The sequence below is a fragment of the Toxotes jaculatrix genome, chromosome 4 (genome assembly GCF_017976425.1).
Source record: "Toxotes jaculatrix isolate fToxJac2 chromosome 4, fToxJac2.pri, whole genome shotgun sequence".
Lineage (NCBI taxonomy): Eukaryota > Metazoa > Chordata > Actinopteri > Toxotidae > Toxotes > Toxotes jaculatrix.
In genome coordinates, this window is record NC_054397.1 from 30,599,489 (window position 1) to 30,627,027 (window position 27,539).

At 40.8% G+C, this 27,539-nt stretch overlaps 1 protein-coding gene across 2 annotated transcripts in view; it reads left to right on the forward strand.

The window, feature by feature from the left end:
• LOC121180463 (microtubule-associated tumor suppressor 1 homolog) overlaps window positions 1-27,539 on the forward strand; it is a 77,347-nt gene that overhangs the window by 24,186 nt on the left and 25,622 nt on the right. For both annotated transcript variants that reach the window (XM_041035894.1, XM_041035895.1), the window contains 6 exons: window positions 3,242-4,752; window positions 4,840-5,286; window positions 7,430-7,658; window positions 13,009-13,224; window positions 14,502-14,747; window positions 16,236-16,403. In XM_041035894.1, the coding sequence (XP_040891828.1) occupies window positions 3,580-4,752; window positions 4,840-5,286; window positions 7,430-7,658; window positions 13,009-13,224; window positions 14,502-14,747; window positions 16,236-16,403 (2,479 nt within the window). In that variant the 5' untranslated portion in view covers window positions 3,242-3,579. The remainder of the gene's footprint in view (window positions 1-3,241; window positions 4,753-4,839; window positions 5,287-7,429; window positions 7,659-13,008; window positions 13,225-14,501; window positions 14,748-16,235; window positions 16,404-27,539) is intronic.

Sequence of the window (27,539 nt, forward strand, 5' to 3'; positions counted from 1 at the left end):
CACAGGCAACTCTCAAGTTGATTATTACCTTGATGTACACTCACGCACTCATTACTAACTTGAAGTGGAGGTTAAAACAACGATCGGACTATCAGAAAAGGAGTGATAGTCTAGGATAGCAGGACAAAAAACTTTGCTTGGTCTCCAATGATTGCGATGTGACTATAAAAAAAAAGTAAATATCAGAATACTACAGGAACCTTGATATAGGCCTTGTGACTGTCTCCCCTTGAGAAAGTTGTCCTAAATGAGACTTTGAAAAACAGCGAACTAGACAAAAGAGCAGAAACAAAGCTACATTAGAATCTGTATCCAATTCAGGGCTTCAGTATCATTAAGTAATATGGTATCGGCAGGTGGCGATTCTATAACTTTAGGCAGATTGAAAGAGGAGGACGTGTCAGTTTTTGTCAGTATCTTTGTTAGTTGAGTATCATCTTCATAACAATGTAAATTTATGGAGTATTTCCTAATAATGTTGCCTAAGGGAAGATTCTATAAGGCAAATAGAATCAGTCCAAGCATAAAACCTTGTAGAACTCCATTTCTAACTTTTGCATACATGGAGGACTCATTGTTAATGTGTGGACTGGTGTGATGGTCAGTAGCATCAAATGCAGCACCCATGAGATCTAACAAGGACAGAGACAAGTCCTTTGTCTGATACAGTTACTAGGTCATCTGTAACTTTCAGCAGTGTTGTCTCTGTGCTATGATTCACTCTAAACCCTGACTGAAAATCAAATAAATTGTTGTTTCATGGAGAGTTACACTGCTGATAGGCAGCTGTTTTCTCAAGGATCTTAGAGAGAAAATGGAGGATTAGATTTAGGTCTGTAGTTGGCTAAAACACCTGGATCAAGAATAAACTTTTTAAGAAGAGGTTTAATTACAGCTACTTAAGAAAATCAGTGGTGCATAGCCTGGTAATAAAGACAGACTGATCAATTCTAACTAAGGGTAAAGTTTCCTTAAGCAGCCTTGTTGGGATCGGGTCTAAGAGACACGTTGATGGTTCAGATGAAGAGATTATTGAAGTTAGTTGGTGAAGGTTGATGAGAGAAAAACTATAAATATACATCAGGATTTATCGTTTCTAAGGCTCCTGTGTTTGAAAATATATTGGTGCTGGTTGAGGGAAGGAGGTGATGAATTTTGGCTTCAGGCTAAGTGGGATTCTTGCAGTTTTGTGGAACGCCATATCCTTTCAAGGTCTTGCAGTTTGCTTTGAGGTAGAGTTAGACCATGGAGCTCTTTTATTTTATTCTTTTTTTTTAGAAGGCCAATAGAGTCAAGTGTCTTTCGCTTTGTGCCGGCAGCACTGTCAACAAGATGGTCGGTTTGGCAGGGTCTATAGTTAGTACAGGAGTCCTCTGTTGTATTGAGATATGGCAATGAGTTAAGTGCTGATGGAATCACCTTCTTAAATTTTGCTACAGCACCATCAGATAGACATCTAGTAAAGACATTTTTGCCTAATGATGTGTAGCCCAATCAGAAGTCTGAAGGACATGCCGATTTGGCCAGCATTTCTGTTGAATCTACTGCATTTTTGATAATGTTGTTTGTCCGCAGGCGGAGGGGAAATTAAGCTGACTGCAGCAGCAGCAACAGGCTGACTGTGATCCAACCAACTAGAGTGACAATGTTAATGTATATTTAATTAAGTGAAGCTGCCCAGATCATCTTTACCTCAGAATATCATCTGATAAGCACCAGGTGAATTGTCAGTCAACAGTTTTATCTTACAGATGGTCTCTGCTTACATAGTACCTACATACTGACCAGCATCATTATCTTATCCATGAGCAATGGACTGCTCATTTTGCTCCACATTAATGTGCTGCATTTGCAAACACAGTAATCACTTCTGTAAACCAAACCTAACAGTGGAACCGAGGTGGAGGACTGTTTGATATTGCCCCTGAGTGCAGCTGTCTCTCTGCACTAACTCATAATTTATGAGGTAAGGTTGGGTACCTTACCTCATAACTTACAAGTTAGTGCAGAGCTAGGCTGTAGAGATTATTCTAGAAGGCTATGAATGTTAATGCTAAACTTACTTTTCATGTGGTGTCTGGAATCACATATTATTTTATACAGCAAAAGAATTTCTGTATTCCTCAAACTGGGACTGCCTTTTTTGTCCCTGCTTCTATGTGATTTTTGCCCTTGTAAATTCTGAAAAATGCACACAGAAAGGTACAGTGATAACAAACTTCTACAGTGAGCAAGAAGCTAACTGAAATTATTATGAATGCTTGATGTTATCTGTGATTGTAATTCTGGCCCTCTAAAGAACAGATTCAGATAACCCATTTCAGGGAGGTAATGGTTTCCGGAGAAGTTGAAGGCTTATAACTGTGTGCCTCTTTTCTGTGTGCCTACCTGGAAGACAGTCAGCTCTTGCCCAGGGGCCCTTTTGTCATTACTGGATAATGGAGATGGAACAGTGTCCTGGATCTGATCGCCTTTATATAGCTGCTCCTTTCTTTTCTTTTTGTCCCTGACCCACATAAACACACATACACATACACATACACATACACATGCATACAGCAGGTGTCTCACTACTGTCTCCCAAAAATGGAAATCAGAGCATCAAGACTTAAACTGATGATGTAACCAGTTGACATTTAATGTAGCTGGTTAACTGACACAAAATAAATGACAGACTTTGGAGCCTGATGGAGTTTATCAGTTTATCGTATTACTTCAAATGGTCAATCAGACTTAAGTTCATCACTTCCTAAAAAAAGTTTGAATTGCTGTGAGTGGACTTCACTCTCATTTCACAAGAGATCTCTAAGGCTGTTCATTGGAAACACCTCAAAGAGACTGTTACAGTTATCGCTGTTGTTGTCAGTAATGCACTAAAATAAAAGTTCTTGATTTTCACCTGCAGAGGGCAGCATTTCTTAAGTCTTTTATCGTCAGTGTGCAGACACTAGGTTGTTTCAGCAGAAAACAGATTATGTACATATTACTTTTCCTGAACCGCCAGCAGGGGGAAAAGTAATATGTACATAACACATCAGTAGTAAAATAATGTTAAACATAATAACATCATATATGTACAAAAAGGTGGAGCCACTGTGAAGTGTGATATTTTTTCAAGTTTTCAGCCACGTGTTTAGTTTGACTATTAATCATCTTTGTACAGAAGAATGACATTATGTGTTGATAGTTACAGTTATGCTAGTTTAAACATGTAATTCCCTTTCTTCTTTCTGTTTTTCAGATTTTTTGACAGCAGAGTTTTGAAAATGTGGAATCTTCAGTCTCTGGGCGCTTTATACTACATTACAATTCTGCACTTGACAAGGACAAGATGACTTACAGCTCTTTTGGAAATAATGCAGCATATTTATGCAATGTTCAAAATGTATAAGAGGAAGGACTGTAACTGTATGACATACTAGATAGTATCAAAACACAAATGCAGAAATCCAGAGTGCTATGGAGAATGAACTGGACAATCTTTCAGATGTCAAGAAAGAGAGTATGTAATATAAAGCTGTAAAGAGCACTGTTCATTGTTCTATCACAACCAGTTGCCCCTCTGCCTTCCTTGTTGAGATGAGTGTTTCTGAGCCCGGTGAGAGCTTCCTTGTCAGGAGTAAAGGTGGATCCAGCATGAGGTTACCTCTTCACAGATCAGGAGACCACAACGCGAACGCTTTCTCAGTTTCCTCTTCCTCTTCGTCTTCCTCCTCCTCTTCCTCTTCCTGTCTGGGAGAGTTGTCTCCCAAGTCTCTGCAGAGTCTGAGCACCCTCAATGCGGGCCAAACAGACAGCCCATTGGACTATGACATGTTTGAAGTCACCTTGATGACAGATGTTGTAATTTCAAAATGGGTGTCAAAGGAGGACCAAAGCAAATCAGATAACAATGATGATGTCTCAGTGGGAAAGATACAAACAGTAATGGAGCAGTCAGAATCCAATGATAATTCTGTGTCTGTTTATCTGGATGCCAACAGTGGAGAATACTGCCAAGACACCTGGAACGATAATGACAACCTGACTCTGGCCCTTTCACTAACAACAAACAGCTGTAGCTGTGGCAATAATGATGACCTCTGCAGTGGAAGTGGAAGAAAGAATGGCTCCTCAAGTCCAGATTCAGACACAACAGAAATCCCTGCTGATGATGATGAAGAGGAGGCTTTGTTTCTGTCTGTGAGTTCTGACTTGGGTGTACGGAGAGGTAGCATGACCCTCACAAGCTCAACAAGTCAATCCAACATTGGCCTGATGATCCCAGGTGACTCTGCTGTGATGACTGAGCTTCAGACAGAGCGAACTGTGGACATGAATGTAGCTGATGATGAGAGGCCAGAGCTGGTGCTAAAAGGGCCAGAGGTTGCCTGTTCTCTGGATCTACCTATTGGAAGCCGGACAGAACCTCCTGTTCCTGAGGACCTTCATGAAAACATACAGATATCATCATCTTATCCTTCCTCTACCAATCCAGCACAAGATTCTAAGGAAGTCACATCTCCTCCTCCTGAGGACACTGAAAAATGTCTGTTGGGCTCCAAATCTACCCAGCCTAACACCAGTCAGCCTGCCAGAGCAGCAAAAACCAAACCAACCACTGTTACTTCAACTACTCCCAAGGCGATTGCCTCCACAGGCATCAAACTGTGCAGTGTGGAGGCAAAGAGAGTTTCCAAACTGGACCAAAAAAATGTCAAGGCTAAAGTTGGATCAAGGTCCACCTCAGCCCCACCTAAAACACCCAGTCAGGTAATGTAGTGTTACTGAAAAGCTGATATATGTTAAGTATTGCACAGATGTCCTCTGTCTAACATTTGATTTTTCTCTTCTACTCAGCAGAACAAATCTGCTCAAGCTAACGGAAAGAAAGCTGTTTCTAGGAAGGAGGAAATGCAGACTGGGGATGGGCATAAAAGTCAGAGGTCATCTGCAGATCCAGCTGAAGTGGCTGTGGTGCTGAAACCCTTCAGAGGAAAGAGCAGTAACTTCAAAACCCACCATGAGACAGCAGCCAATGACTCTGTTCAGCAAGAGAAGACGAGTATGGCTGTCAGTCGAACACTGAATACCTCAACCAGCTCTCTGGGGTCCAAAGTTGTTGAGGAAAGATCCCTGGACACTCCCAGGAAGGCTGTCCAGGAAGTGCTTGAAAAACATGGAACAGCTGCAAATACAGAGACAACACATCCAAGAGAAGATGCTGGTGAAGAATTTGTCGAGGACCCAAGGGAGGATACTGGAGAAGCCTTGATGACAGTGGAGAAACCCAGGGGTCATAGCAGGGTGAGAACTATTAACATGGTCAGATGTATTTAAACTGGACTTCTCTGCCTCAGGCTCGTGTGTTCAGTCACAGATGACGTATAAAAATGTAATTTTGATTTCAAATGCCAACGAGTACCCAGAAACAGCTCTGCCTTGCAAGTTATGCAACATAGCTATTTTGAAATAGATGTGTGTTGGTGCACTACTGTGTGTTGTGTTCCATCTACTGCAACTCATTTTGTCCTTGGGTTTATTGGGTCTTTTAGGTTGTAGAAAAGATAACTTTGCCTTTGTGGATATACTGTAGAGTAACACACTCAGCTTAGGTTGTAACAAACCTTTTTTAGTTTGAATTTAAAATTCTGCATTGGTGGCTACGTGGAAAATGGAAGTCATGGTATGTGCTCAAGCAGGGTTTACTGGAGTTTAACACTGATAATAACAGGTGGAGGTAGGGAATGCTATTATGCTCAGTAGAATTCAAGACAGGAAAATTAACTAGATAATAGACACTAATAATGTTTGTCAAAAGGCAGTGAGCTTTAGTTATCTGATGCCCTATGTTGTGTTGTTGTAGTGTATCTTTTACATGCACAAGAGATGTCTCACATTGTTTAAAACATATACTGTGTTTTAAATGAGGGAGTGGTATGTGTATGCTGTCTCTGGTATGTGTTTTTAAAGATGCAGTGAGCCAGGCTTAAAACCTGCCCCAGCATTTTCTCTCATTGGTAGCCTCGGGGGTTGTCTCTGCCCACGGTGTAAAAACAGGCCAACTATGCTATACACACATACAATAACCTCTATAGCACATGCATCAGCCTACTTAAAAGTCAAACGGGAGAACTGGGGACTTTTCCTTTGGAGCCATTGGTGTTGGACTGCAATATAAAACAGGTGTTTCTGATGGAATTTTTTTACTTTACAGTAATAAAATGTGTTATGCATTGCTCTCTATGTCATCATAGGTAATTCAACTTGTTTACTACATGGGTCTTGTTAAGTGTGACATGATCCTTATGTGGTGTTGTGTGTCCACTGGGTTTTGGTGGGCCATTCTGAGCCAAAAGTCCTGGGCTGATTTTCATACCTACTCGACCCCTTTCAAAATTGTGGTCAAGGTCAAACAAGGCCATAGTTTCAAGCAATTAAAATGAACAACCCATAATTTCCTGTCCTCAGCCTCAGTTAGTTGTGCTCTCTGATCATGCACAGCATGTATTCCTTCATTGATGATTTGATAATATTCCCATTAATAGAGGCACATGTGGCATATGTTAAATTGTCTGGATGATTAGATTATATTTTCTGAAGACCTACTTTAACTTAATCTACTTTATCTCTATTCATAGATATTATGTTGCACATGTGCCTTTATTTTCACCACTGATTCTGTATAATCTCATATTACCAAACAGAGCTTCAGTTCAGCCCAGTTGAACTGCCAGCTAGCATGTCAACATGTGATTCTGTGTATAGTGGTATGCTACAGTGATCCATGGGCTCAGCTTCTTTGCTCAGTTGAAAAGTTGAGTAGGTCATAAGATATAAGAAGATTCTGAAGTGTTTCATTTTCTCTCTTTTGCTGCTCTAAAATTGTTTTTGAATGAAAGCACATCAGGGATTTTATCTGAAAATGTTTAGACTTAAGTTTACATAAGAATAGATTTGTGAACATTCTCTAACTCTTTTCTCCACTTTCCCAAGTCTCTTACCTCACTAGAATAGTTTCTATGAGTTGTGTCTTTCCTCTGAAAAGACTGAGACAGATGTCAAACCCTCATCCACAAACTCAGTCCATGTGTGCTGGTTTATGGGTGGGGGGAGAGAGAAAAAAATTTGCTTTGGTCAGAGCAGAGATTCTCAAGGGGAATGTAGAACACAATAGCAACTTTTTTACCACTCTGTTGGCTGCAGCACACTCCCAATTTTCCCTCCTCCCTCTCCTTCCTTCTTTCTTGCTTTTTTTCCTCCCCCTCTGTCTTAACACACACTCTCTTGCTCACTCCTCCCCTCTGCTCCTTCGCTGTCTGCCTCGCTCCCCTCAATCCACATTTCTGGCTCAGAGTGGGGAATGGCCAACACCATGGTCTCGGTGTGCAGCTCCGAGCTGGGGCCCCTTGGCTGGGACAGTGTCACTAAACGTCAGCTCTTTCTACAGAAAGTCTCCTCCAAGTTGGGGCCTAATGCCAGGCAGCAGGGGAGAGGCACCAGAGTGGATAAAGCCTCTGGACCAGCTCCACCTTCAGGCTCAGGGGCTGGACCTCCAGGACAGGGGAGCCATGACCCCAGGAAAGCCCAGATTGATGACTTCATGTTAGGAGAAGTTGGACAGAGCGCTGGGGGTGGATCTCCAACAAGAGTGAGGCAGACCCAAAGTCAGAGCCAGGGTGAGTTAGCATGGATTCTGTCTGTATGTAGAGACGAACACAAGCTATTTCAGTACAGACCCATTTACTTAATGAAACCTGAAATGTAAACACGCTGCATGGACTGTATGTCTGCTCTGCTCCACAAAACACTTCTTAGCTTCTCTCAGACATATAGACTCATGTGTCAGTGTGTGATAGAAGAAAAATTCTTTTTTTGGTCTGTGCAGCAGACTCAGGAAATGAGCAGGCCGACACTGCAGAACTGCGAGTTAAAATGCCTTCCACATACCACTACACCACTCACATGCACACACACACTCTCGCTCATATACACTGTTTTGCAGGCACTAGCACTTTGTCACATACAGTGAGCAAATTGTTGATAGACATGCATTTACCGACACTGTGTGTGTGCACGTGTGTGCAGCTGGTGAATTAGATTTTCTTCATGTTAAAGTGTTTGTCAGCTGTAGTATTACATAAGAACAGAATATTTCTTTGTGTCTTTGTCACTGATCTCTGTCAACATTCAGACTACAGTACTTCACAAGGTACAACTGGAGACTCCTAGAGCATGTGTGCTTGCCTGTGTGTGTGCAAACTAATTTTACCCTGCACTTCCCTGTTTGTCTTCAGAGGAGGTTTAAGAACACATGGGTTGCATTTTTTTCTTTGCTTTCACAATGTTTTTCCTTTTTCTCTATCATCTACTTTTTGTTTTTCCTCTCACTGTTTTTTTTGCTCAATGGAGTTCCAGTGTTTGTTTACTATCTGTCACTTTGTGCATGTTTTGATGCAAAATGATTAGTTTTGAGTGGTGAAATGGAGAGGGTATCATGTCAGTCACATCCTGACAGTGTAGCCTATAGTCTGTATGTGTGATATAGTGTTTGTTACAGTAGTGTATGCTCCTGGTGATGTAACAGAATTTAGGCACTCAACTTGATCATACTGAACTTGTGCTACTCAGGCCTGAGAAAGACATCTGAAAGACATCTGTTTGTTGCTGCCATGCTATGAAATACCTAGGACATGAGTGGATGGAGTTGAGATGTAAGTGAACAGACATCTTTGCAGGTGACTCAGAATTCCACCAAGATTCTTGTCAGTGGGACTATAAATCAAATCTGGACAGTTACAGCTACCCCTATTGTCAGTGATGAAAGCGCTCAAGGTGCAGGGTTCAGATGATGTACAGAAAGTCCAGCGATGAGAAGGTCAGGGAAGCAAGCGTCACCACAAGGTTAGGATACAAGTGGGCAGATGGCACATCAGTGGCACAGGCAGAATGCATGCTGAAGTTCAACATCATTGGGACCCTGTGCATGGGGAGACAAGGACTCAGAACCACGGAGGGGAGGAATGGCCCCATCGGATCCATTCTGAGGAAGGAGAAGGAGGCCAAGCAAACTCAGTTCATAAAAGGCCCATACAGGTTTACCAAAATGAAGCAAGATCTGGGAGACTGATCAACCTTTAGGAAGTCGTGGAGGGGTTCCTCTAAGAGAGCTACAACTTACACCCAAAGATCAGTAGAACTGAATCTCCTGAGGAAGAGCTTGTCACTAGTTAACCACCATGGAGAGCAGTCCAAGACACTGTACAGACAGCCCTATCACCATCTTCCCCAGAACCAAGTGGTATACCTTTAATAGTACACAAGGATGTCTACTTATATGGTAGACATCCTTGAACAATTATGTGATAAATTAATATAGAAGGGTGGTATCCCAAGCTTCTCTAGGTGTTTGGAACACTATGCAAGTCAACTGTGATGCCTAAAACTAAGGTAAAGCATCACAGGAAACATGTAGTTATCCAATGTTTTTCTTTTGTCAGTTACACTAGTTTGCTAGAGTCATACAGATAAAAGCAGGAGATAATTAAGTGGAAATTTGAGAGTTGTTTGTTGAAAAGCATTTACAAACCTTTCTGTTTTTTGCCAACAATAGGCAAATGTTGTTGTGGAAGAGAAGATGTGAATTTGTTAGTGTCTGGCTTTAGAAATGTTGTTCAGCTCCTCCTGGATTAGACTCAGATGTTAGTTTGGTTTTGTGTTTATGTTTAGAAGTTTGGTTAGCCAGGAATTACAAAAGGCATTTTGTATTCACTTAAATATCCAGCTTGGCGTAGTCAGATAATTGTGTAAACATGTGTATTTTTGTGTATCAACAGTGAGCATGAGGCAGATCTGTAGTGAGCCAGCTCTTACCTAACACTGATTTCTTTGGAAATTGAATCCATGTATGTGTGTGTCTCTTGACGTGAGGTGATGTGATTGTGGTAAACAAATGTACATTTTATTCCCTCTCTTTATAACTTTCTAATTTAGGAAAAAAAATGTTTCTGGAAGAGAGTGAGTCTCCCCTCAAATTTAAAAAGAACATAAGAATATGTTCATTAGACTGTCTATTTTAAAGGTCCCTTAAATCAGCTTAAAGAATTGGCTTGGAGATTCTTCATGTCTAATAGTGGACAAGATGCCTGTACAATCACGTTTCAGATAGAAAGGTTGTTTGTTTGTTTGTTTGTTTGTTTGTTTGTTTGTTTGTTTGTTTGTTTGTTTGTTTGTTTGTTTGTTTGTTTGTTTGTTTGTTTAGTGGTATCTCTATCAGATTTTGCATAGCAGCAGACAATACAACCATACACACTGACATTACTCATCACACAGTTGCAATAACATAACACATCATAATGCACATCTACTATAAATATGACATTGATTGCCACAGTTTAAATCACACAAACAAAGAAAATGGGAACCAACTGAATCTATCATTGTCCACCAGATGAATATCATTGTGTCATTGCATGCCCACGGAACTCACACATTCCATAATTGTTTGCCATCATGTTTAATTTAATTTATTCTGTGGTCATAATGAGGGTTATGACAACTCAGCTCAGCAGGAGAATCAGATGCATATCCTTAATGTAATTTAAAAACCAGCACAGGCACAGGCAGTTTGTTCCTCTTCCCCTTCTGTCTTTCTGAGGACATTCACTCGTTCATTCATTCCCGAGCTCCTTAACCTAACCTTAACCAGCACAACTAAATACTTAACTCTAACCTAAACCTGATTCTAACCTGAACCCTAAAACCAGGTCTTAACCCTCAAACAGCCCTTTGAAAGTTTGTCAGAAAGTGAGGACCAGCCAAAATGGCCTCACTCCATGAGGTCTGTAACTCAACAAAGACTGAATGATGCGCACCCACACACACACACACACACACACACTCTCTCTCTCTCTCTCTCTCACTTCCTAAGTATCTCATGTCCCTGGTTTGCTGTGAAGAAGAGGATGTCACAGCTTTCAGGACAATTCATTGTGCTTTAGTTTTAGGAAAGAATGTGTGATTCAGTCCACAAAAAAGTTTGAGATGTATTTCACAGTTCCATAACTCCATAACTTGTTGTTGAGCAAATTGTGGTAGCCTCTTACTTATCCACTGTATACAAATGAAAGAGCCACTGAGTCATTTTTGAAGATTTTGAGTGACAGCTTTTTGCTTGTTTCTTAAACATTTTATCTACAGTACTATGTTTTAAGCACCAAAAGTAATGCCATGAATAGATAAGCTTTATTTGTCACATGCACAATTATACATAGTACAATGTACAGTGAAATGTGTTTTTGTACCTGAACCATTAGTGAGAAAAATAAACACAGAATGTCTGTCAGCACACAGAATAAGAATAAAAAAATATATATATTTGGAAACATAGAAAATCTCATAAAAATAAGATAAAGCGAGAATATCCGGGTGTTTGAGGATCCTCACAGCCCTTAACCTGCAACGTTGTGTGTAAATGTCCTGCAGGTTGGAGAGGGCTGTTCTGATGGTCTGCTCCGCTGAATGGACCACCCTTTTAAGGGCTAAGAAGTCCTGCTTTGTGCAGTTTCCCATCCAGGTGGTGATACTCCCACACAAGATGCTCCCAATTGTGCAAATGTACCACGAACCACTTGTGTTCTGCTGGTCAGGAAGTTGTAGACCCACCTGCACAGGGAGAAGTCCAGGGCCAGGTCATACAGCTTAAAGAGCAGTCTAGAGGGGACTATGGTATTAAATGCTGAGCTGTAATCAACAAACAGCACTCTCACATAGTTCCCCTTACCAGTGTCCTAGTGGGTGAGGGTGCTGTTGAGAAGGAGGGCTATGACATCGTCGTTGTGGTTTCTTTGGGACAGGGACAATTATGGACTTTTTAAAGCAGGTGGGGATCAGGCGCCAGCTGATCAGCACAGGTTTTGAGGAGACGGCCGCTAATCCCTACTGGTCCAGCCGCTTTTCTGGTGTTTACACTTTTAAACACGCTCCTCAGGCTGTCTCTATTGTTTCTGTTTCCGTATATAATCCCAGACTACCTCCATGATTTTGCGATCAGGGCTCTGCTCTTGAGTTTTGATTTGTGCAGTTAGGGGTAGGCTGTTTGCTACACTTGGATTTTTATTTTTATAGAATCATAATGTTGCAGTTGATCTGTCTGTTACGTTGGTATAATCTGAAAACAGTTAAGCACTTTTTTGTCAGAAGAATCTTTGAATTTTAAGAAAGCACCATGTTGATTGTGGCATGAATGGATGGATTGATGAATGCTGATGCTGATCAAGCTGAACAAGTGCTTCTCTCTGTCAACAGTATCTATATCTATATGAATTACGCTGATTCTTCATCTTCAGTTTGAACCAAGGTGTAGAGTTTTTATGATGGAGAAGATATAAAATCATTCTGCAATAAATATTAGCAAGTTTGACATTAAACTTGACCAGTATATCTGTTGCATCTACAGCTCAGTTTAGTTTCTTGTATGTTCTTTGATCAAACAGAGACAGGTTTGGGGGGAGCTCATAAAACAGCTTATATGAGCTGAAGAATCCTAACGTAAAAGAGTATATCATACACTATCAAAGGTTCAACTGTACTAAAATTAGCATTTACAGTATACAACAAAACTGAGTACAACCCTGGTGACTGACTATTGTTGCAGTGGTCACAAGCGTACTCATTTTCATTGTACTGAAGTTGTTCTGTGGGGTTTTTGTTTTCAGTGTCATCTGTCTGACCTGCTTATTTTTGATTTTACATGTGGTATAATTAATACCATACTCTCCAACATAAAAACAATATAATTATTGTGAGATGGAACAATTTTGAGTCATTTAACATTTTAGTGAAATATAGGGGATGACTTTATAGCTGGACAGTGTATTGATCTTGCAGCTGACGTTATTTTCCCAATTAGTACCAAATTTCATCAGACTGTTTTAGACCAACTGTCATTCCGAAAGTAAATATCTGTATTTTGTGCGTAATGATGAATGAAGCAAATTCATGGCCTTTTGTATTTTCTCTCTCTCACAGGTATTACCAAACTTCGCACCAACTCAGAGCGAGCATCTACCTTGACTGCCCAGGCAACCTCCACCTGCAAACCAACAGCCAATCAACAGCCAGCTGTGGGGTCAACTGGGCGACCTGCTGCACCCGTGGCATCAAAACTTCCTGTTAAGGGATTAACTACAAGCCCAAGTTCTTCATCACTGGGAAGCAGTGAGAACAATGGAGCGACAAGCAAAGGCAAGATCATCATAGGTGTTTTATTTTGGTCTGGTTTCCCTTCCGCTACTGACTTCCCTCTCTTTTCCAGTGTTGATGTCCTTTTCAATCATAGATACACACTTATATACACCATATACAATACACTGCTAAGGGTGTACCGACATTCATGGAGGGTCCTGTACTAGGAGGCTGTTTAACTAAAGTATATGGTCAGTACCCCTCTCACTTTGTTATACACTGTCATCACCACTGCTTACCAGTGTGTGTCAGAGAGCAGGGGCGTCGCACCCGTGGGGGATGTGGGTGTTTTAACACCCACACCTTTTCCAGCAAGAGGGTTCAACACCCACAGTTTTTTTTCTGCAGTTTTGCATAAACGCCTCACAACTTTCACTCCGTTTCTCCGGCCGCTGTGTGCTCACGCTCACTGCGGCTGCCTCCTCTCCCCTCCCTCTCCTGTTCTTGCTTCAAACGGCTTCATACACCGCCTTTGAGTGTGACCGGCTGATGATTGGTTGTTCTGCCTTAGGTCCCGCCTCTCTTGCTGTTAGATTTATCGATCGGCTCGTCCTGAGGAGGAGGCGGGAACTAGCTAAGTTCATAGTTCACACCGGCACCGGCACCTTTTTCCTGGTACTGTGAATGGGTGTTTATGCTTTCGAGGCTTTTAAATAAGTTGTCAATATTGATAATAAAATATAAGACATTATTTAATTATCATATCAACAAGCTGTGTTTAATATCTATTTGAAATAATTGAGAAAATTGTTCAATTAGGCATTCATTTTCACAGATACAATTTTTATTTTATTAGTCATGTTTGTTCCAACTTTTGTAAAGTCAATTTTTTTATTTCCTTTTTGTAGATGTGTGTAGATGTGATTTTTTAATTTCATACTGAGTGTGTTTTTGTACGTTTCTAGTATCACTCTTTTAAAAGAGTATTGTATACCCTTCTGTCATTGTATTCATCGTTTTTATTGTTTGGTCAAAACATATGAAAACATATGTGAAGCAAACTTTATTGGTATCCATCCCCCACACTTCTGAAACACTTGCTACACCTCTGTCAGAGAGACACTTTATGTTTGTGCACAGCAATATCCACTCTTCCTCTGTGGAGGTAAAGGGGCACATCTGAACCTGCAAACTGCCACTTGCGGCTATATTTATTAATATGATTCACAACATTAACATAAAAAAGTGACACTTTAAATAACCACTCAAAAGTTGTGCTCCTCCAACTACACAGCACGTTCTTAGTATTTTAATCATTTATATCTTCTTTCCTTCAGCTTCTCCAGCACCTGCTGTAACTCCAGCACTAACAGGGCCCAAGCCAGATGAGCGTCCAAGCAAAAGCACATGTCCCATGGATAGCCAGAGTATGGCAAAGTCCTTGGGCTTAAGCACCACAGCTACCACCAGCATCAGTACTCCCAGTGATCCAGTTACCAGTGCTGGCAGTGTCACTCCTGCTCCAAAGCCTCCTGTCATGAGGACCAGAGCTCTGCCTCTGCATGCCAGGACCACTGCTACAGGTGAGTACATGTGTAACCTGAATTTGCCAGAGAAATTTATAGATGTAAACTGTTAGTTTACAAATTTATTTGCTGTTTTCCATTAGTAATAAGATTCAGATGATATGTATATGCATGAAGGGGCTGGTTCCAGTGCTTATTATTTTATTTTACACTTTTGGATCCTTTGTTGACACATTCAAAGGCAAACGTAGGTCGTCCTGATCATCAGTCATCAGCAGTGATGACCAACTAACTGTCCTTTGTACTGTATATGTTCAGTGATAATCAGATGGTTTTGATTGCAGGGTAGAAATTTCTGTCATAGTGTTTCTTAAATGGTTTGGTATCCAGATTGGGTAATGGAAAGTGTTTCATGTTCATTATGGGGCTCAGTGTGAGTCAAAGTAATAAAACGTAAGTTAAAAAAGGACCACAGGCTAAAATGATGTTCTTGGTTTCCACATGAACCTCTCAGCAGAATTTACCTCCCACCATCCTGGGCAGGTTTGTTGACGTCACAAGATTGCAGTTTTTTGTAAATGCCTAGAATTCAAAACCCACAAAACCCCAGAAAAAAGAGATCTCTTTTTGTTGGAAGATGACATCCTCGAACAAACACTTTTCTTTAAATTTGTAACGCATGTAGTGAAGATTGACAGAAAATATCAATGTACTGTGCAGAATATTTTGGGGGGGTTTATATTTTTTTAAATTCTGCAATTAACATTATTGCTTCATCTCATTTTCTCATTATAAGATAGTGAATCAAGGCTGGTACTATTGTACTATTGTAAACAGTTGTTCCTTATTTCAGTGTGTGTATATGAGAAAAAGAGTGAGATGTATACATGTATTAAAGGTGTGAATGACTCTTAGTTCCTCTCCACCTACAGTGACAAAAAGTATTTGAACCATTTGGAATGAGCTGATTTTTGGCATTAATTAGTCATAAAATGTGATCTGATCTCTATCTAAAGCACAGTCAAACACAACGTTCTTAAGCTAATAACACCAAAACAATTATAATCTTTTGTGTCTTTCTTGAACTTACCCATTCTACATCCTGGTGGAAAAAGTAAGTGAACCCTTGGATTTAATAACCGGTAGAACCTCCTTTCACAGCAATAACCTCAAAAAAGAGCTTGCGTCAGCTGCAGATCAGACCCACACAATGTTCAGGAGGGATTTTGGACCATTCTTCCTACAGAACTGCTGCAACTAAGCAATTCTTAGGACGAATTTGGTGTGAATGGTTCTCTTGATACAATTCCACAATTACAGGGACAATAGGGGCTGGGTATTGTATTGTGGTTTTATAACACACACAACTTGGGTACTTTTCCTTTGCACTGGAGGAAAGACGCAGACAGCTGTTTTGGAAGTGTATCCTGTCTGGGCCAGAGACTGATTAATACATGTGATCCATCAACATTTGGCCACCAAGTGAGAAAAAGCCAGCTGGAGATGTTGAGATTGACTTTCACTTCTTCTGCACCCTATGTACAGGTCTGAAGGCCCCAACAGCCACTAATCACAACACAGCCAAGACCACAGCTCCCAGTCAAACAGCAGTGCGGACAGCTCCCTCGGCCATTCAGGGTGTGACGAAGCAGGCGTCCCAATATCCCTTGCAAAGAAGTGGCTCAGCAAGACTCAGTAGGCTGAACAGCACTGGTAAGGATGCATGAGAGGTTGTTTGTTGGTGGCATATGTGGGTTTTAGTGTTTTCACTTACTTCCTTGTGTGCTTATGTGTGTGTTGACAAGGAGAGACGTTGGTGTGTAAAGGGTTGCAGGTGTGTCAGGGTCTCAAAACCTCATCAATCCCAGGATTCTTGGCAATAGATACAGTCACAAACATCCAGCGTTATTACAGCTACTTTATGTGGTTTGTGTGTGCTTATGTGTGTGGGTGCATATTTAATGATGTTGAAATGAAAGTACCTGAAGCTGTTATCCTGTTAATCCTGTCCTGGTACTCTTAAAGCATTTTGGCAGAACAACACTCTTCTCTGTGCCAGATGAGGAGGACTTAAAGCTCTCAGATGTTGTTGCTAACTTTACAGGTTTCTGTTCATGTGATACCAGCAGACACTTAGACTGTGATTTTATACGATTTTTGATACGATTTTATAAGAGTTCAGATGATGTTGCTCTTTAAAAGCCAGTGTCAGTGCTTTTTAGATTGATCCTGTTGATGGCTGGTGTTCTGTGCTGCTAAAACTTCAAAGCTTAAGGGAAGAAGTGCTTCAGAGACATTTGGCACTTGTGTTGAATCTGTCTCAGTAAAAGCAGTTCAGGTTAAGGGCTTCACATGACACACATGAACCTTACTGCTCATTGATGGAATAATGAGCTGCAGTCTCTGTAATTATTCTACTACTCATGACACACTTACCCATGCAAACACACAAATTATGTTCCTTGATCTTAAAAAGGAATTATATTTGCATCTCAGCTATACGTAGGTTGGATTTAATCTTTAGAGCTGTTTAGTGTCCTGAAACACACAGTTTTTAACCAGTAAACATTCATTTGTTTAATGTAGAGGATGTGCAGTCACAGATGGAGCATGAAAAAACATTGGTTGTATTCAGCCCATCCCCTGTGAGGGTACTGCTGGTTTCCTCCATGCAGGCCCTATGAAGCCAGGTCCTGTGGTTGCAGCCTGCCCCCATGTGGCCCCTTACTGCCTACTCTTTGTGGCTGGTTCTGGAAGTCTCTGTGGGCCCTGTGGGGAGCTGCTAGTCACAGACATGCTGTGACCCTCATGATGGCTTAACTGCTACACACACACACAGGCCAGCAGCCTACACTTCATAAGTTCATAAGTCTCTCTCTCATTCACACACATCACAGTTTATTTAGGGTTGTTTAGTCCCATAACACATAGAATACAGTCAATGGGATTCAGGGGCTGTCTTTGATAGGAGGAAGCAGAGGAAGCTCTTTTCAAGTGTTACTCTAGTGCTCTTCATAATTGTGTCAAGTGGCCTCTTATACTTCCTTTAAGGTGGAATGAAACTCTTATAACTTATTATTTTCATGTCTACAAAATCATGTCAGGTGTTCATTGCCATCAGCTTCAGTATAAATCCAAGTTAATTTGACCCATCTTGCTAAAACATTTTCTTTGAAACAGAGAGGTGTTGATTCAACTCTGAAGAGACTGAATCTTGCGGTGCTGTGAAACTGTATTGCATTATAATTAGAGATAGATTGATATGTTTCTTTCAGGACCAATACCGATTATTAGTAGTCAAGGAGGCCAATAACCGATATTTGGAGCCGATATTCATTTGCAGTGAAAGTGAAAATATTGGCGTCAAAATTTTGGATAATACAAACTCCAACACTTAACTTTGTTTAAATGCCTTTAAGCATATGTTTATTAAACAGCTTTTCAGATTTGCAACACATTAAAGGTTTTTTTTTTTATCTTAGACAATAGACATCTTTGTTTTAAAATTCTAACCAAAAGTTCCCAGGGTCAGCAGCATCTCTTATAAAGTTAACTGAAAATTTAAATAAATAAATAAATAAATAGTTTCCTTAAGTTTTATAAAGTAAATAAAACAAAGTTAAATAAAATTTGCACAGAAATGTGACTCTCAGATCAATTAGTAGTCCCAACTGAGCAGCACCAGATTGTGGTGCAAAAAGCAGAGTTGTTCAGCGTGCTCTCCAGTGAGACGGCTTCTCTTGCTCTCATAAATTGACTTCACTGAAGACTTAAGTCTATCCATCTGCAATAAGGGTTTGAAAAAAGAGAGTTAAAAGTGGGGCCACATGCTGACATATGCTCAACTCATCATGCTTAATTTATTACAGCATTTGGGAAGCTTGTAGTTGATGTTATTACGTAAATGTTATATTTTAACGAGATAGCAGGGGCCCTGTCATTCAAAACTAGGCTGCTACATTACTAATGATTAATGTTACAATAGCTGAAAAAATAGTACAATTGCAATAGGAGAGACTGTTCATCCCTGAACACCATGCAGTTCATGTAGGCTTTATGATGCAGTTACATTATGTCTTAAGTCTTGAACAGCAACATCCTGCTTCTCTCTGCAAGAAACTATCAAAGAAACTATCAAAGACAGCTTCAGGACACACTTCATCTAACAATATGTCACTTTCTGCTGCTTGGGATCTCAATCAACACAGGAAAAGGTACAGCAAAATATCTTGGTAGTTAAACAGCCTTTATTGCCCTACAGTTTTCTCTCAGACAGACGGTGCTTTACTGTCGGTTTCTGCAGTGGCCTACACACACACACTATTCTTTAGCCATCCCCTCAACGTGCTTCCCTGCAATAAAACTAACTGAATTTTCCTCTCTCTCACACACACGCACATTTCTTACTATTATCTCGGACTATTTCCATATCGATATTATCAGCAACCTTGTTTCCAAAGCATAACAGACACATCTGGAGGGACTGCGAGCGAGTAGAGCTGCCGCTCTGTTTATATAACGTTATTGGACTCACAGTAACGTTACTAGTAGTTGTGAGATGTAGAGGACTGGGAAGTTTATTACAATTCCAGGAGACTCTGCTGCCTTAACTTACCTTCGACACCTGCGCTCCGGAGCTTCTCCACTCGGCCAAACTTTTTCTTCTCTCCGCCGTGTGTGTGAGCACTGTGCACAGCTTCCACTACTGATTGGCTGTTACCCGTGCCAATCAGCTCTGCTTGTAACCAATCAGATGGTGCTGTGGGTGGGACAACGCTAGAGACAGAGTAGTGACCGCAGACAGAGGCGCGGCTGCATCAGATCCAAAATAACCCAGTTTTAAATTGATCTCTTATCGGCAGTCGGATTTAAAAAAAAAAGGCCGATGCCGATATGCGTCAAAATACTGAATATTGATATAATTTTAGTATTAATAATATTATATTAATAGTATTGATATAATTGGGATAAAATGATTAGAAACACCTCTCATTATAATGCACCACACACATCAGCCTCCAAAATAACCACAAAATCCACACCTCTTTTAAACATTTCCCAAAAAATGTCATGAAAGTAGGATTGATTGCAGAACTGTTATTTCAGACTAAATTAGTTTTAGCTAGGTTCATAGATCTGTGTTTGTGTGTGTGTGTGTGTGTGAGAGAGAGAGAGGGAGAAAGAGGCTCCTCCCACCCTCTTCTCTAGTGTATTTCTTATGTATTGTCCTTCTCCCCCTCTCCTCCATTCCTAGCTGTCCTGTCTTCCTCCTTTTCCTCCTTTCACCCAGCCCGGCCATCGGCAGGAGGGTCCCCCATCTGAGCCAGGTTCTGCTCAAGGTTTCTTCCTGTTAAAAGGGAGTTTTTCCTTGCCACTGTCGCCTTAAGTGCTTGCTCTGGGGTCAGGCTCTGGGTCTCTGTAAAGCGCTTTGAGACTGTTTTGATTGTGGAAGGCGCTATATAAATAAAATTGAATTGAATTGAATTGAATGTATTGTAGACCTTTTATCACATTTATCCTTAACATGAATCATCTCTGATGCTCTCTTTTATATAAATGGAAACTGAGAGAGCATGAGAGACCTGAGGAAATAATGATGGAGGAAGCAAGCGAAGGACAGAGAGATTATTCAAATCCCACCCACTACCCATTCCCCCTCCTCCCCTGCAGCATCCCGCCATCCAGTATGTGTGTGTGTGTGTGTGTGTATTCTGGGCTCACAGACCTTTAGAAACATTAATAAAAGAGAGGGAGTGTACAGATGCTTGTCTTTGTCCAACTACCCAGTGTTTATGTGTGTATAGATAAGTGCTACATTTCTGTGACTGCACACAAATCTCTGCGGTGTGGGTCAGCGGGATGGATTGCTGTGTTTTGCATGCAAGAGCAGAGACAGACTACTAATCCTCACTAGTGTTGAGGATTTTTTTCCTCCTCCCTGCCTCCCACACACACAAGCGCTACCTCTCTGGTTTCCCTCGTCGTACTCTCACTCCATCTTGTATCGTTGGATGATTCACTCCCACATGGACGACACAGCTATTTTTGGCACCATTTCTTTGCTTCACCCATTTGCTTGGCTACAGAAACACATGTTTTAGTTTTTTGTACTGCAGTGGCGACTCGGTGGCTTTGAAATGATCTAGTATCCTTCATAGCTAGAGGTTTAGTGGACTTACCTTTTGTCGCCTCTTTGTTTTTTATTGGTTCTATTTTCATCTGTACCAAGTCAAGGGTCTACCTTTTAAATTCAAAATCCTGTTGTTGGTTTTTTTTGTTGTTGTTGTTTTTCATTTCTACATGGCTTTCATGGAAATACAAGGCACAGATTCTATCATCAAAAATAATCTTTTCTCTGTTTGTCTGCGGGATTATTTTTTTTATTTCTAAAATTAAAGAAAGAAAGAGCAACATTTTACTTGGCAGAGAGTTCAACTATTATGGATCTCAAACCATTCTTGGACAAAAATACTTAAGCATTATAATAACAAGGAAATAGGTGACAACAATAACCTGGTAAGAAGAGCAATTCTGGGACTTTGGACCACAAGGCGAACCAGCAGATCCACCCAGGACTATTTGAGAGTCTAGAGAAGCAAAGAAACTGCTGAAAGTTAAAGTTGTTACAAAAAAGACCAGATAGTCCAGAGACATCAGTCTTAAATCAAGGTATTTGAGGACAAACAGAGACAATGTTATGGTCTCCCAGACTGTCGCTGTCCAACTTCCATGTGAAGCTGACGGCCAAGGGTCTATTCCGAAATCTTCAGCTGCTGTCGGGATGCAGAAAGAACACTGTGGTCTTCCATGCAGGTCTGGATATGCCACTGTTATCCACTCATCCAACCATCCACCAGCCTTTCATCATTGCAACACATCCATCTTTCCATTCCATTTCCAATCAACACAAGTTTCAGGCCAACAGCTTCATCACCACAATGTGTCACAAATCTTCAAACCATCTGTGACCCCATTAGTTTGCTTTTTGACATCTCTGACAAAGTTGTTTTATATCAACCTGGTGTTTGGCTGGGTGGATTTAAGTAGGATTGTACCACGCCTGAGCAAAGGAGGGCACAATGTTTGCTTCTTCATCTCTATTATTTGTCTCTTTTGTAATTAGAATGAATCAATGTGAAGTCGATGTAGAAGCAGGTATACCCCAAAAGTGTCTGTCTGTGCCAAAATACGGTCTTGTGTTTCTATTTGCTCGACCATAATAAAATAATTTTTTGTAGACCCTGCCAATCACCTTTTCCCATATTACTCTCTAAAATCTGTTTCCTCCTCTTTCACTTTATCTGATGGATGAGGTTACCTTTGAAAGTGTAAAGATCAGCTTTCTTGGTTTAATTTGTTTTAGCTTAATTTCTAGTCATGGGATGGCATGCCTGGGTCCAGATCAGCTACTTCACCCTCTCACCCCTCCTCCTCCTCCTCTTTCCTCAGCTCCTGCTTTTTTCCTGCATGGTGCTGGCAGCCATTGTTGCCTCTGTCTCTCCTCCACTGTGGGGGCTTTCTGTATTGTGTAAGCTGACGACTGCAGCCACCATGGATATTAGGGTTACAATAGGGCTGTCAGTTGTTTTAACACTAGTGTGTACAAAAGTGTGTGTGTGTATAGGTTTTCTGCACCATTGATTCAGCAGTGGCATGATGAATAGCTGTGGCTCTGGGCTCCTTGATACCCACGCCCAGAGGGGCACCAACCACGTGACTCACACACACAAACCAGAAATAGCCACGAACGCATCTGGCTGTTACTCATTCAACCATTATAAGGGTGCTTCTTTTTGTGTAAGGCTTGTGTCTTTTGAGTAATAGTCTTTTGAATGTGTCTTTTGAGTACAGAATCTGTACTCAATGTTAATTGTGCTTTTTCTTAGGAACTGCACTAAGCATTGGTGAACACTACTGGGTTCCTCTAAACATGTGAGAGCTGAAGCATTTTATATTACTAAGCCAATAGAGCTGCCAAACTAGCAGGACACAATGTTAGCATCACGTTAGCACTGGATGTATTGTCAAGCTCAATGTTAGCATTGCTTTGTAGACTTAGCTGAAGATAAATAAGGCAGTAAAGCTGAATATTTGAAATCTGTATGTGTGATCTGTGCATATTATATGTCAGAGGCAAATATAGTTAAATAGAGTCAAATATATGATCCTCTTCCACGCTCTGCTTGGATAATCAGAATTCCATTTTGTTTTGAGTACAGAATATAAAATATTAAAATGTGGGATATGGATATGAAATGAAATGAAAATGATTAAAATAGGAGCAGCTGTAACAGAGCGAGCTTTGATTTCAGATCTGAGAAAATCCACCGGAAAACATTTATGCAATTCTTTACAAGACGTTAAATGCAGATTTCCCCGAGTTGTCTTTAACAGCTTCATACATATTCTGACTTAGCTACTGAATGTGTATTAGCTAGTTTCATTATTAGAATTAATGTCTTTCAAATGTCTTGGCTTGGCTTTACTCACTAATTCTTTCATCAACCTTGACAATCTAAATCGCCTGTATGTTATTTCATGTTCAGCAGCAAATTATCTACAAATCTGCTCATGTTCTGCAGCCAGTATTTTTATCATTTGGTTTTGCTAATATGAGCGTTACTCCTTGTACTTCAGTAAATATTCAGCTTAGCCACACTGCCATCATGATGTTTCTCTCTGAGTTGCACTGTGTATTCTCACCAGTCCATCTGAGCTCAGCAGCACGTGTTTGGCTGCAGTGTGTTTTCTCAGGCTGAGCTCCACAGACCTACTTCCCTGCTGCTGTCTGCTGTTGCCCTGAAATGTAGGTTAGCGCAGGCTTTAGTCATCAAATATACATGTCCACACACACTCGGCAGAGGCACTCATGCACGCTGCACAGTGGTTTAGCTGTGGCTGGACAGTTGTGCAGGCTTTAATCTGATGTGGGGGAGCTGTTTTTTCCTAATGTGGTGGAAGATGAGGGCATCTGAGGCTGAATCTGCTGGACTGGAATATTTTCCCCCTGCTCAGCAGAGATGTACATTAGATTTGAGGTGTAGTTTTCTCTAATATTTGTAAAGCTAGGCTGACATTTTCTCTGTGGAGATCAGGGACAGTCATGTGCAGTTTATCTTTTGTCCACATCTGGAGCTGCCTCTCTGCTGTATGGTGCTCAAGGAAGAGACAGCATGTAGCAAACTGGGCAATGTTTGCTTGTTCCACTTCAGTTTATGCAGAACAGTGTAGGTAACATTACAGCACCACCTATTAGTAACTCCAGTACTATAACACAATGCATGACATCCTTTCTTTATGTAACTCAGTTATTCTACACAAACATAGTAGGAACTTAACACAGTTTCTACACTTCTGGAAGCAGTAATTGTTCTCAGTAGCTAATAATAATAGGTCTACCAAAATATAATATAAAATATAAGTTTCTACACTAGTATCAGCTCTCATAATCTATTTTTTTTTTACTGTTGATTTAGGTGTTGGAAGTGGTGGTCTTGCCAGTAAGTGTCTTTCTTGGTTGTCACTTTGTTCTGGTTCGTTTCCTGCAGGCTGCTGTCTGTTCTCAGTTGCAGTGAATCAGGGACATTTTCAACAGTCTCACGCTGTTTTGGGGAAATCCAGATTTCCATTGTTTTCAATATCTGTCTCCTATTACTTCTTTAGATTTGTTCAGTTTTAGTCTGTTTGATATATAGCCTTCATGTTTCTTTAGTATGACAGATGGTTGCCACTGGTTTGTGCTGTCTTAATCTATCCTTTTCCTCCTTCCCTCACTTTGCCTCACCTAGTTTCCTCATTTCTGGGTCAAAGTAGTGTTGTTGGCTCTTTGGTACAAGTATGTTTGTCTTTAGCCTCCTTCCCATGAGAAGCTGCACAGGCCAGTAGCCTACTCCACAGAGAGGGCCTCTGAGACTGCCCTGTGCTTTTTTTCAGTGGTCTTGACTATTTGAACAGCTCGTTCTGCTTTTCCATTGGATTGAGGAAACTCTGAGCTTGATGTTATGCGTATGACCTCCCAGTTGGGTCCAGAGTCCTGCATTTATGCACTTGTTGTCTTCCATTGTCTGAAAAGAGTTCTCTGTGTCATGTAAAAATTGCCTTTAGGGCTATAATGATGTGCTTGCTGGTGGTACCACTTAAAACAGAAACTCTGGAAACTTAGAGTAGTAGTCCACACAGAGAAGATATTCCGCGTTGTCAAACTATAATAGATCCATTCCAACTTTTGACCACGCTTTGACCTCTTTCAGGGACTTGATGAGATATGAAGGGTTCTCTTGAATTGTTGTTTTTGTGTTTGTTGCATGCTGCACAACTTCCTCAACTTGTTTTGCCATGTGTGTCATAAAGCTTCTCTTGCCTCATCTTCATAGGAACTACCAGTTCTGAGTTTTTGAACAACTGTCCTTCAGAGTATGTCATCTACTCTCTAAAAGTTTAGTACTTTCATATTGACTTTGGAACTTGGCTCCATGACTCAGGACAATCCTTCTGTACTGCTTCCCTGATCAGTCTCAGTTCCTCATCCTGTTCAATTGCAGTTTTGAACTGCTGATGCCTCTCTTCTGAAACAGGTAACTACTGAACCAGATAGCTCGCATACAACTCCTGTCTGCCACAATTGCTAGTAGCTCCTTTTCAATCTGAGCATATCTTTGTTTGCATTGGTCTGTGACCTTGAGTTGTAGTCAAATCAAGCGCAGTCAGTTTTATATATATGTATGTGTGTGTGTGTGTGTGTGTGTGTGTGTGTGTGTAGAGCAGGTTCCATATAATAATAATAACAACACAAGTAATAAGGAGACTAGTAATAGGACTAAAAAGAAGGCTAACAATACGAATACTAAAAATAATGAAAATAAGACTAATAATTGGACTAATAATAATAATTACTATATAAATAATAACTGTGGCTCATAGCCGATAGCCGATCCAGACTCTACAGTTCCAAGGGTGGATGTACCTGCAAAGAACAATAGCAGAAGAGAAGAGAAGAGAAGAGAAGAGAGAGAGACGAGAAATAAAGTGCAACTGGGCGATAGTCGTTGAGGCAGGTCTCTGTGGGTTTCTTTGGTACAGGGATGATGGTAGTGGTTTTGAAGCAGGTGGGGACAACAGGGGTATTCAGAGAGATGTTGAAGACATCAGTGAGGCTATCAGCCAATTGATCCACGCATTCTCTCAGCACGCAACCTGGTCCAGGTCCAGGTCTGTGGGTTGACTCTGAGCAGGGTCTTCCTCACTTCAGAGGTGGATAGGCAGAGCGCTAGGTCTTTGGGAGGTGGGGTATCTTTTCTTGCCACTGAGTCATTCTGTTCCTCAAACCTTGCGTAGAACTGGTTCAGTGCCTCAGGAAGGGAGACATCGCCATCACAGGAGAGTGGGGCAGGCCTGTAGTTGGTGATAGCTTGTATGCCCTGCCATAGGCGTTGTGTGTCATTAGTATCTGTGAAGTGGTTGTTGTGGTTGGTTTTGCCTGACAAAGTCGCTTCTCTTTCGGTCCGGAAGGCTAGCAGGCCTGGTAGCTGAATAGTGGAGTCCGGTACACTGTCGTTCAGCCATGTCTCCACAAAGACGAAAACACTGCTTTCTCTGTGCTCCCGGAAAGAGGGTGTGTGCCTCTGATTTGTCCTTCTTGCAGGATCACAGCTCCAAACCACCTGAACTGGCATCCACTGACGGTGTAACAGGCTTTTCAACATCATAATGCTTTCAGTCCTGTGAAGCTCCTTTATTGTTCACACTCCCAATCCCAGATGGTTTCCAGTAGCTTTCTGAGTGGTGAAGACCCTTGACACTTGAACTGATGAACTTTAACAAAAGGCTGCAAATAACAAAATGCAACAACAACAAACAAACAACAAATAAACAACAAACTACGATCTTTCAGAACCAGCATTAAAATTCTTGAAAAATCTATTGCAACTCAATTATGTGACCATCTACATAGGAACGGTTTGTTTGAAGTTTTTCAGTCAGGATTTAGAATTCATCATAGCACAGAAACAGCACTGGTAAAAGTTACCAACGACCTTCTCATATCATCAGACAATGGACTCATCTCTATACTTGTCCTGTTAGATCTCTCTTAAAGGAACAGCACTAAGTTGGTTTAAATCATATCTATCAGATAGATAGATACCAGTTTGTTCATGTTAATGATGATTGCTCCATTTATACCAGAGTTAGTCATGGAGTTCCACAGGGTTTTGTGCTTGGACTGATATTGTTCACCCTATACATGCTTCCCCTAGGCAATATTATCAGGAAGCATGGAATAAATTTCCATGCTGATACCCAGCTATATTTATCTATGAAGCCAGACTAAACAGATCAGTTAGCCATACTTGGCATACTAGGCATGTCTTAAAGACATAAAGGCCTGGATGACCTGTAACTTTCTTCTTCTGAATTCAGACAAAACTGAGGTTATTGTGTTCGGTCCTAAACTCCTCAGAAACAGTTTATCTAATCATATTGTTACTCTGGATGGCATTAATTTAGCCTCCAGGATGACTGTGAGGAACCTTGGAGTTATTTTTGATCAGGATTTGTCCTTTAACTCGCATATAAAACAAGTCTCTAGGACCGCCTTCTTTCACCTACGCAATATCAATAAGATTACGAACATTCTGTCGCAGAGTGATGCTGAAAAACTAGTCCATGCATTTGTTACTTCTAGGCTGGACTAGAAGAATAGAATAGAGTTTTATTGCCATTTGCACAGATACATTGCAGTACATGAGTCAAGCTTACTAAAAGTTTAAAGGATAAAATAAGAATAAAAAAATAAAAATGAATATAGGCACACAGTCTCTTTCAGTGTATGATGTTTCACATCGTGATCGT